General features: G+C 42.9%; 1 protein-coding gene across 2 annotated transcripts in view; it reads right to left on the reverse strand.

The window, feature by feature from the left end:
- The window catches only part of ZNF804B (zinc finger protein 804B), a 334,148-nt gene that overhangs the window by 223,625 nt on the left and 98,255 nt on the right, over positions 1-12,268 (reverse strand). For both annotated transcript variants that reach the window (XM_083405712.1, XM_083405711.1), the window contains one exon: positions 9,432-9,595. In XM_083405712.1, coding sequence (XP_083261838.1) covers positions 9,432-9,434 — 3 coding nt within the window. In that variant the 5' untranslated portion in view covers positions 9,435-9,595. The remainder of the gene's footprint in view (positions 1-9,431; positions 9,596-12,268) is intronic.

A 12,268-nucleotide genomic window follows, 5' to 3' on the forward strand; every position in this document is an offset into this window, starting at 1 on the left:
CTATAGAAAGCCCACCATCAGGACCTTAGTACAACAGCACTTCTGTGGTTTCCAACAACTGGCATTCTGAGGCATTCTGATCTGACAGCAGAACTGAATCACCATGGCTAGTCAAAGTCCTCATCTGTCTTTGAAACTCTACAGCTGTGGGGAAACAGGCTGGAAGTGTGATGAGAGGACTCTAGGAAGCTGAGCACTTCCTTCTGCCCATAGAGATCAAAAAACAAGATGCCACAATGTGGTGGGCATCTGCTGGCAAGCAGAGTCCAGGGCATTGGTCCCCAAAGGTCACACTTTGGAGGTCACTGCTCGGAGGTCATTGTGAGGGCACACACCTCTTTTTGATTTGTTCTTCTTAGAGCATTATTGTTCTCTAAGGCATATTGTTTTTATTTTTATATTTAATCTGATTGACTGGGATGCTTCCTGGGAAGCAGTGTCAGGTGTGCCGGTGTCAGGATGCGAGTCTTTTGGTGGGGAAGGTGGTTTCTAGCCATGCTTCCTTCCCTTTATATGCTTGGAGATGCTTCCTCCACTGAAATGAACAGGGGAAGTCAGAACATAAGGAGTGTCGCTGGATCATACCAGAGGCTCATCCAGTCCAGCATTCTGCTCTCACAGTAATTAACCCAACAGAAGCCCACAAACACGAAATGAGTTTAATCCCACATTGGAAAGCCATTGTGGGTCTCTGTGAACTCTGCAAGGAACAGCTGAGCTGAGGTGACTATACCTTTCATAGCCACAGTCTGGCTAGGCTCTCCTGGCTTTCTCTATAGATGGAACGAGAGCATACAAACTCACGCACTGTTAATGCAACTTCCATAAAAATACATTCATTACTACATTGAGATTTTATACGTTTTGTAATTGCAACGCCCACTTAAATAGATAATAATCTCCCGTCATCACAACACAGTGAACAATCACCATGAAGCATCCATTATCTGATGATAATGGTATCAAGTCATTAGGTTCTGATCCCATATGTGCAGAATCGCCAGGCAGTTATTCGGTGGAACATGTTACAGCCTATTAAGCATAGTAATAAAAACAACAACATTAGAAACACAGACAGTTGTAAAAACAATTTAAACCTAACGCAGGCTTCATAAAAATATTTAAGGTCGTTAATTTCTGTGCTCCAAAATTAGCACGCAGAGGTGCCCATCCAGCGTGACTTAATGGAGTGCATTTTTTCCCCTAGCCCTGTGCTCAAATCCAGTGCAGCTATTTCAGCACACAAATATCTAAAGATAGGTGTAGATAGAGATAACTGTTCTGCAGATGAATAAATAGAATTCTCCACCCACAGGCAATGTCCAAGAAACTGGAATGGGATAAGGAAGCTCACAACTTGGTGATGTTAAGTCACACATTCTGTATCCTTAGATCAGGGACAGAGGATCTTTCTCTGCTCAAGGGCTGCATTTCTTAATGAAGAACTTTCCAGAAGCCACATAGCTTTTGCCAGTGGCAGAAGCGGCCAAAACAATGGATGAAATGCTCACCTTTGTGCATCATCATCATCATCATCATCATCTTATTTGTATGCCACCTTTCCATAGTTAAAACAATACTCAAGGTGGCTTACAACATCACAAGTTTTACATAATTACCAACATAACAAAAGTCATGAGCAATAAACAAAATACATCAAAAAGTACACAACCAAATGGAAAACAATTTCCACATAAATCATAAAATCTAAAACTAAGACTACAGCATGAATATCAATCACAATTTAAAATGATATAGATAAAAAATAAAAGCCATTTTAAAAACAAAAACAGAGCCCTCTCTGCCTAGCAGCAGCAGCAGCCCTTTATGGAGCCTGTCAGACCCCACCACAAGCCAGGTGGAGAGAAGCAAGGCAGGGCCCTTCGGGCTCCCAGCAGGTCAGTCCTGGGCAGCAGCAGCAGTGGCAGCAGTCCTTTATGGACTCTACTGTTCAGTAGGCTACATCCCAGCCATAAAACCCAGGCCTTTCAGCATGCAGAAAGAGATCTCCCCATCCTCCCCATCAAAAGCAAAGAAAGAGGCCTTCTCACAGTTTGTCACATGTGTCTTCATGTAATAGACCCTTTCCCCAACTTTCCCCTGGATTATTTGCTCAACACTATTTCTGGATCATGGCTAGCAAGGTATTTTAACTTCCATTTCTACTCTTAAAAAAACAACACTTACTTCCAACTCCCAGGTTATCTTATTGTCTTGTACACCAGGCATGGGGGAACAATGGCTCTCCAGATGTTGCTGGACTCTCATCATCTTTGACCAACAGCCATGCTGGCTGGGGCTGATGTGAGCTGGAGTCCAGAAACAGCTGGAGGGGCACAGGTTTCCCACCCCTGTCTTACACTGGGGTTAGCGTAAAACAGTGGCTAATAGACTGAGGTATGAACTGAGAAGTTCCCAGTTTGAAACTCACTTCTGCCATGAATTGACTATGCAATTTTGAACAAGCCACTCTTCAGTTCCAAATTCTGGGGTGATATTACTGACCTAAGCACAGTTGCTGTAAGGATTTCAGCAAGAGAATGTATTTATTGGTCAGCCAGCTTTAAAGCGTCTGCTTCCCTTTTCTTCATAAAACAAACTCAAAGCAGCTTACAAAAAAAATAATAATTCAAAATCCAAACAAAGCACTGTTCAAATGATAGCAAACACAGCTCAAAGCGTTGTAAAACAATAAAGCCAACAATGGGATAAAATCACTGGGCTTAGAAACAAGGAGGCAGAATTTTTACGCACTCTAGAAGGATGGCAAAATGTAAAGGTTTTAGCAGCTAAAGAGGGAAGAAGCCAACTTAACTTATTTAGGGAAGCAGCTTCACAACCTGGGTGCTGAAACAGAAATGGTGCTTAAAAATGCTAAGTACTTTGAATTAAAATCACTATGTAAATGCAAAGCATCAGAGATGGTCTGCCAGAGGCAGGGTCTTTCCAAAGCCAATCATGGAAGCTTATGCTAATAAGAGGTTTCCATTGCCATTGGTAACAAAGTCATACCTCCATATCTCTGGGCCCATGGAATAAGTGGCATCGTGCATAAGAGCTGTTCAATCCCCCTGCTACCCGGGCCATAGATATTTCATCTTCGAATATGAGATAAGAGGTTTTGAGGAACCTAGGCGACAGAAGGAAAACACATGATTCTTAGACTAATTATGATGCTATCTACCAAAATGAATATTGATTTTTTTTTTTTTAAGAATAACACTACCAGCACAAAGAGAAATCATCCACTTTTTATGTTTCACCATGCATGTAACCTGGGTTTCTGGTGGATGAAACAATACCAAAAGTGTCTTTTCTATTCAAGGGAGCCTACATGCGCTGTCGCTTTTAAGGGATGGGGACTTACTGGGTGAGGTAGCAGGAAACAGCTCCTTGTTTTCTTTTCCAAAAGCTTTTGGAGGACCCAAGAAGATCCCTGCCGGTTCAAGGTAAATACCCATCTAATTCATCATCCTGTTCTCACAGTGGCTGGCCACATCCCCAAGTGGGAAGTCCGTGAGCAGGACCTGGGTGCAACAGCACTCTCCCAAATTACAATTTGCAGCAACTGGAGTTCAGAGGCAAAGTGCCCTTCCAGACACCCGTTTTATTGTGCATTTGCGACGATTTCTGCTCATGTTGTAGCAGGGTGGTTATACACGATCCTGAACTATAGTGCAAATGTGATAGCATTGGGGAAGAATCACAGAACAACTAATAAAGTGGAATAATGAGTGGATGGTCCAAAATAAACCAGAATGCACCCATAAAAAAACAAGAGCAAAACCTAGCCTAGAGGAGCTCATGCTGCCTCTAATAGTGGAGCCAGATGATAGCCTTACCGTCCACAGATATGTCTAACCCTCATTTTAAGCCAGGGGTCAGCAAACTTTTTCAGCAGGGGGCCGGTCCACTGCCCTTAGACCTTGTGGGGGGCCGGACTATATTTTGAAAAAATAATAATGAACGAATTCCTATGCCCGACAAATAACCCAGAGATGCATTTTAAATAAAAGGACACATTCCTGTGTACCATCTCCTCTTCCTCTGCCCAGTTGGATGGATGGATGGATGTTGGCCGGATTTAGAAGGCGATTGGGCCGGATCCCTGGGCCTTAGTTTGCCTACCCATGTTTTAAGCCATCCAGGTTCTCCTCTTGCTGTTGCAGATGGAGGCAGAAGCTATGCTCCTGTGTACCATCTCCTCTCCCTCTGCCCAGTTGGATGGATGGATGTAGGATGGATATTATCTCATGCCATAGCATTCCTGCAAGAGCATCATTGGGGAGAATTGATGGTGGCTTCCCCTGCCCTCCCAAAAGTGACTGAGAATTTTCACTTTCATATGGGGCTGGAAAAGTATACAGTAATGCACTTTTCTCTCCCCCCCCCTCTTTTTTACGCAGCCCTAAATACAAGCCAAGTTCAACAAGGGGACAAATGTGACCAAGCATTTATATGGCACGAGGTTATTCAGAACAGTTCTTTTTCTGAAGGAGAAAGGTTGAAGACAAAGAAATGGTCTCAGAGGAGAATCAGCAAGTTGGTAAAGGCTTTAAATCCTATGTGAAATCCTATGAAGACAGACCGAAAGAACTGAAAATTCTTAGCCTAGGGGGCAGTTGGAAAATTTGAAGATGGGTTATGGTGACATTTTCCAAATATTTGAAAGGATCTCAAAACAGATGGGGTTGCTCACCTCAAAACTGTTATAAGGACCCAGAAACATTTCTTGCATTGCATGTAATTATACAATGTCTGTAAGATATGTTTGCTCACATATAAAAATGCAATAGACCTGTCCTTTGGCTTACACACAGAGCAGAAATGAGTGTATGTGTATGTATATATATAACTTTAAAATGGAATCATTTTTATTGAATATATAAATATAACTTTAACAATGTGTATTACACAGTTGTTTTATGAAGCAGCTTACCAAAATAATTAAACTGAAGCGTATTTGCATGCCACAGCTCTAACACCATCCAGCTGTAAACATGAGAGTGATAACTTCTGCACCTGAAAGTTGTAAAAAATATATATATCGCAGAATACCAGAATTATTGATGAGACTTCATCTCTTTTTAATTCCAGAGCAATGAAAAATCAATGTTTCCTGAGATGTTTACATTTGGGTATCAAAACCTTATATAAATGTGAGCTGCTACTAGAGAGCAAATAAATTACATAGTAGGATTAATTTTTTTGCCATAGTATCTAGATTATGGGATGAAGGTTTATCCCAGCACTATTAAATGAATCATACAAGCAGATCCATGTACACAATGCAGTAAAAAAATGTTTCTGCCACATTTAAGGGAATATGCTTTTTCTTACAGGAAAATTACCTTATTCCTGGAAAAGCATAAAAAGGTGAAGGAGCCATAAAGCTGCATGTGGTGCTATTCTAGCTAGGGAATGTGAGCCACTGGGATACAAGGGACTTGCTTCCAAATAAAGATGATCAGGACTGGGCTGCATAACCAGGCTGTTTGAACTACAAGTGTTGTAGGAGTAGTGAATGCAAGATTCAAGCTCTCAAGCGATTTTCTAATACTGAGATACTGTTCTAATTTTTTTGCATGGCGCATGCTGTCAGTTACATGGTGCAATTATAACATGGCATGATTGACAGGTGGCTTCCCAAGAATCTGACAATCAGCTGGCTGTTGGGCACTTGGGAAGCACAGCATAAGGGGTGTTGCCAGCCCAATGCTCAGCGCTTATCCAAGTGCTAAGCACAGGACTAAGAAAGCCTTCTTTCTCCCCTCCACATCAGGTAATGGAGCGGGGGGGGGGAGGGGAGAAAGAAGTCTGCATTCTGCAAGCACGGGACGCAAGCAGGAGAAGTTCCTCTCGCAGCGATTGCCTGCAAAAAAATAGGGCTCCTTGCTTTGGCTGCATTCACCTGTTCCCAGCAGGGACCAGATATGCATAGCCAAACTGAGCAGGATTTAACCTCTCCATCAATTAAATCCTGCTGCTTTGGTAGGGACTGCTGGTTCCCTACTACAAACAGGCACATAGCGTGTGGCTTGGGAGGAATGACCTTTAGGGTCAAATTCCCCTGGTGGGCCAAGATTGGCCCAGTAGCCAGGAGTTTCCTACCCCTCTTCTAATGGGTGTACTAGATTAGACAAACCTTCCCATTCTGATGCCCTACAAATGTTATTAGCTGCATTTTGCTTGCACTGTATTTCTAATGTTTTAAGCTTAGATCTTAAGTGTTCTTGTACACTGCCTTGAGATCCAGTGCTAAAGGTGGTGTAAACATGTTTTAATAAAATAAATGAATGAATGCATACACAGAGAGAAAACTGTCAATAATGTGTTGGTGTGACAGAGACCTGGCTGGATGAAGCAGATGAGCCTGTCCTTGCCGCTGCTTGCCCACCAGGTTTCTCTTACGCACAGCAACCCAGGTCATGCGGGTGGGGAGGGGGGGTTGCAGTGATTTTTAGGAAGTCATTAGTCTGCACCAGACATCCTATTGGGAAGACCCAGTTTTCTGAGCGCATGTTCTGGAAGTTGGGCAATAGGGGCAGTATAGGATTCTGCACCAAGGATTCCCTGCCCGAGCTGCTTCAGGTCGTGGCGGATATGCTCCTGGAGACAGCTAGTTTGGTTGTCCTGGGGCATTTTAACATCCATGCCGACACAACCTTACAAGGGGCCGCTCGGGACTTCGTGGAAAGTATGGCCTCCATGGGGCTGTCCCTGAATAAGTTTGGCCCAATTCATAGCCGCGGACATGCCTTGGACTTGGTGTTTACCTCTATGGATGTTGGTGATCTAACACTAACTAAAAGCGAAACAAAAGAAGTACTATGGTCAGATCACTTCCTGGCGCAACTGGACTTCTCTGCAACCCTTGCCCTCTGCAGGGAGGTGGGACCAATTCAGATGACTCAAAATTCTCCTCTATCCCTACAAATGAAGTATTTATTTCACATGGCCTTTATAGGATGCTGCATGGGGTGGAACAGGGTCTGGACATCCTACCCAAATCTGGTGTTGAAGATCTCCTAAATTACAGCCAGTTGGATATGCCCTAATCTAAGTGCTAGGGACACACAGGCACAAGCAGAATAAATTACTAAATGGGACAGGTTCATATACAGAATATCAATGCCTGTGCAATGTCAATAAATTTTCACCGAGTCCTTTTCACATGTTATCTTTGGATTTTTCTTGCCCAGTCCCATGGCCTTCTTTAAGCTTTGATAGGATTAATGTAAATTCATTTAACAATGAATATTCAGACAAATGCTGGGCACACATGCTAATGCTGACCAGCCTAAAGCATTTGCTTGCTTGCAGTCATTGTCAGAATCAATGTGCCTGGCTGTTGCGAATTAACCCAGGGCACTATCCTACTTCTGTACTGCCATGATAAACAATGCAAGTGATCTGATCAGCCATTTATCAAATTCAGCCGAATAAATTATTAGGCAAGCCGAACGTGCATGTGCTAGGCAAACACTTCCTAATTGCTAATGCAATGGAAAGAAAACATACTTGAAATATGTTTAGCGGTGTCAGAAAACAGTACCAGCTATTCATAGCATGTTGGTATTCAATTAATTCATTCCACTACACCGTGTTGGGAGTTTGCAGGGGTGTGTTGTTGTTTGTTTTAGTGCTGATCTGTCATTTTTCTTCGAAATGGATTACAAGAGTAGACTCAAACCATTTGATAGTGGCAATTCATTTTGTGAGAACTATAGAAATAAGACAATATATCAACATTTTCTCATTTCAAAGTCTCATTTGGCGGGGCAGTGGATGAAAATAATCATGAATCTAGATTCTGATTTGTATTTCCTTCTGATTTGTATTTTCAGGAATGTTGCAGCTCACAACTCATCCTCAGCACCTGCTTCCTTCTTTCTAAACCCACTCATAATATGGCTTGTTTCTATTCACATGGGTAACATCCATAGGTGTCGGCAAATGGGTAACTTTTCTTGAGGCAGCTTGCCTCAAGATTGCATGGAAATCATATTGCAAATTATGGGCTCAAACACATGAAACATTCTTTGAATTGAACTTCTAAGTCTGAAGACCTCTTCAGGCATTCTTGATGCCATTGACAGCAATAAAACAACGAAGGGATGCAGCACTGAGCTACCCACCACATTCATCATTCTCACCATTCTCCACAAGATGAAGGAACACAGGAAGTTGCCTTAAACTAGGTTAGACCATTTGTCAGTCCAGTTGTCTGCACTGCCTGGAAGTGGGTCTCTGATCTATCCCAGCCCTACCAAGAGATGCAAGGAGTTGAATCTGGGGGCCTTTTATAAGCAACACAGATACTCTATCACTGAGCTACAGCCCTTCCTTGCAGGACAACTGCAAGAACTATGGAAAGAAGAGACGGGACCACTTTTGAAAGTGGGCAGCCTCCCAAGTGCTTTAGGGCCTTGACTTTCCAGGATTCTAAAATGCACAGGCTGCCTCCACAAGCACGGAAAAGCTCCCTGCTTCAGAAGACCACTTTCTAATTTGTGCCGAGAATGACTGTGAGAGGGTTTGGAGCCAGTGAACTCATCCTTCTAGCCCATCCACCACACCATCACAGCATGCATCCTCAACATACCAAAAGAGGGCTAGAGCATTCCAAAGATCTCTCCAACAGTTCAAATCTTTGACGACTGACCTTGCCTGCTGGAAGCATTGATACATGAAGCTGAAGAATGGCAGCTAGCAGTATTTGGGGGCAGGGGGGTGTTTTGCATCTTGAATGCCTGATCCTTTCACATTTCTTGTGGATCTTTTAAATTGATCAGGTAGTGAAGAATGCATGCATGAACCTTTTCACAACTGACATGGCATGTGTGTTTTTTAAAATATATATATATTTGCCCTTCTGTATGAAAACACAAAATCTGTGTGAGAAGCCACATATACTCCAGTCAGTTAAAATGGAAATGAATCCCACCTAGCAAGAATGGATTTGCTTCTTTATCACAGAAGATACCTAGTTATTTGTGAATGACGACATCACAATCACATTGATTCTTATTCATGCCCATGTCTCATCCCACAATATCGAAGGTCCAATTAAAGCCCATAGATTTGGGCTGAGTCAATTATGGCATACTTTGTCTCTAGGGACCACGTGGGCAGAAGTTAATTAGTTGGAGAAATTAAAGCCTCTAAGTTCAAAGAGTTGATTTCAACAGCAGCGAGGTGGACAGTGAATGCAGCACAACAATACGTTTGCACGGTGGGAAGACCTAGCTGGAAAGAGCCAGTTCACATTTGGTATACAAATTTTACATAACAGAAGGAACCTCACAATAAGGTAAACATCAAAGGCCTTCTAGAAGAATGGTGATTGATTCCAAAACCATATTCCTTGGCGCAAAGGGTATTTTCATACACAATATATTATTTTTAAAAATTGTTGCTCTCACACCTACCATCTTGTTTCAAATGCTGGCTGATGGTCTATGACTGGAGTCGCCAACCTGGGGTACAGCTGTGTCTTTGAGGATGTCCCACTGCTCCCTTCCTGCTGCTCCCTTCATAATGGAGCATAACGGTGAGGGTGGTTGCCTCTTCATCTCTTGAGAAAGGCATGGAGCTGAAGGAGGAAATAAAAAAGTGCAGGAGATGATAGGGGTTGTACTTCAGCATAAAGGTTCCCCACACCTGACCTAAAAGAACCTTGGCTGCTTGCCATTCCCCATATTCCATTGCTCTTGGAGGTTGGTTCTCTGTATTTCTGTCATGCTACAGCGGAGCCATTTCCAATTTGGTACTCCTCTGGATGCTATGGACTAAAGTTCCCATGCTGGCTGAGGCTGATGGGATATAAGTCAAAACCATCCAGAGGACATCAGGCTGGCAAAGGTTTCTATAGTGGGACAAAGTTAAAGCCAAAGTTCAAGCATGAAAAAGAAGTAGAATTGTAGAATTCAGAGTAGTAGACTTCCTATACAACACAATAAGGGCCCAGCTGGATCAGGTCAAAGGCTCACCAAACCCAGCATCCTGTTCTCAAAGTTCTCTCAGCCTTTGGGAAGCCTGCAAGAGGGGCAGAGCTATTTTCAGGGGACGTGTCAACACAGCAGCAGAAACGTCCCTCTGAACTGCTGCAGCTGAAGTTGAACCTTACGATCAGGCTGCAAAGTGTCATTTGTAAATGTAAAGCAGCTCTAAATGGTGAATAAATGATTAGTAAATGTTTCCTGTAAATTACTAATCAATAATTATAGATCCAAAGAACAATTTAGGAAGCTTAGAAGTTGCACCATCAAGCTGAGTTTCCCTGCGAAGATCGATCCATGATTCTGAAACAGCTTTCTCCAGTCTGGTATTAGACAGAAGTTTGGGTCTTTGTACTGCTTGGGGTTGATGAGAGTTATATAAAAACAGCAACAGCTGGAGGGCGCCTGGCTGAGGACAGCTGTTCCGAAGCAGATTCATACAAGCGTTGAGCCAATGGTAGTCAGCCCAGCAACGCTCTCAGAGGGAGGGTCAAAAACAGACCCTAAAGATTTTGTGATCTTCATGGGTTGGGAAAATTTTAGTGGTGGCTGGTGCCATTTGGCTGCCTGCCTTCCACCTACCAGTCCCAAAGAGTAAGTGGATAAGGAGCCAATGACAGGCAAAGCCATCTACTTCCAATTTTGTCCTCCTCCTCCTCCCTGCTGGCTTCTACAGGGGCAACATTGAGTCTAAGGAGGAGAAATCTGGCAGGCTGTGCCATCCCCATGGACTGTTTGTAAGCAGGCAGGCAGGTGGGGGCTAGCTGAGAGCAGACTGGGGTTGGTGGGGCATCTGCCCAAATGGGCCAGCCTCAAATGCCAGAATTGCAGTGCTTTGAAGGGCAAAGTGGGCTTATGATGAAATAGATGATGCACTCAATAGTTGAAATCTTCCTTTTGCAGAAAAAAGGAAACTTTGCCACCAGTCCAGGCAACAAGAAGGAACAACCCATTGACACATCTCTCCATGGGGCAGCCGTTTTATGTTTACCAAGAATGCCCCTTGGAATGGAGCCGTAATAATGGCATTTCACAATATTTGATATCTCATCCAGTTCTCCTTAACATCAACAACACAAACACTCCACAAGTCTTAAAAAGATACTGTTTGACATTTCCGAAATGGTCAACATAGCGTTTTATCCCTGTTTCCCAAATACAATGTAGATGTTGACAGTATATAAATTACAGGCTTCCAGTTTTCCTGGCAGAGTTCTATGTTGTATTTATTTAACAGCAGCATCACAACTCTCTCCTGAAGCCTTGTAATGTGAAAAGCAAAGCTATACTGGATGGATTTCTCCTTAGATGGGCTATTTTTATTTTTATTTTTTGCTTCTGATGGGGCAAGGGTGACAACCCTTTCCTAACACTGAAGCCCTCTGCATGTCGTCTACTCAAAATTAAGTCCCACAGAAGAGTTCAATGGACTTTACTCCCAAGTGAGTGGATACAGGATTGCAGCCTAAATCTGGTTTGTGTCAATAAACAATGGTTTGGATCCAGCCTTAGGAGGCAGTCAAGGAGTGTCTCATTAAACTCAGTGGAACTCACAGTACAGGCCTAGGCATGTCCACTTAAGACACAAGTGTGACAATGATTATTTAAGCCAGCTTGTCCAACCTGGCACCCTCAATATGTTGCGAACTACTGTCACCCATAACCACTGTCCATGCTGATGAAAACTGGAATTGAGAACATCTGGATGGCTCCTGGTTGGAGATAGCTGGTTTGAACTTCCAACAAAGAAGGAAATAAAAGGCAATCTGTTCTTTATAAATCCAATCTAAGCTGCTGGACTGTTATCTATTCAGTTGAATATAATGGTACAAACGTGTCAGTCTCCCCCTACCCCTTAAATAAATTGTTGATTGAGAAAACCTGCTGAAGTTTGAAAAATCAAGAGACTGAGATCCAGCCTACGCATTATGACCTTCCTGCAGAGGTTACTGTAAACAGCAGATTCGTATAGCACTATTCTTGCCTGGAGAGACTTTCTACTCCAGCTCTGCATGTTCTCAGTGGCACTAGTGTGGAGACAACATTTGTTTTTCATTAATGGACTTTCTAATGGCAGAGTAATTTTAATAAGCACAGCATCCATTACTATGGTTCTTGTCCGTTTCTCAGAGAAACTAAGATTCACAGTCCCAATTTCATTCATCCCCACAACATCAAAGCAAAAAAGGCCCCCATTCCTCACATTTCACAGGCAAAGAAGTGGGTGTCATTTAGCTTCCTAATTGCCACTGTCAATGCAATTCCAC

Source organism: Podarcis tiliguerta (assembly GCF_965153285.1).
Source record: "Podarcis tiliguerta genome assembly, chromosome: 12".
Classification (NCBI taxonomy): Eukaryota; Metazoa; Chordata; class Lepidosauria; order Squamata; family Lacertidae; genus Podarcis; species Podarcis tiliguerta.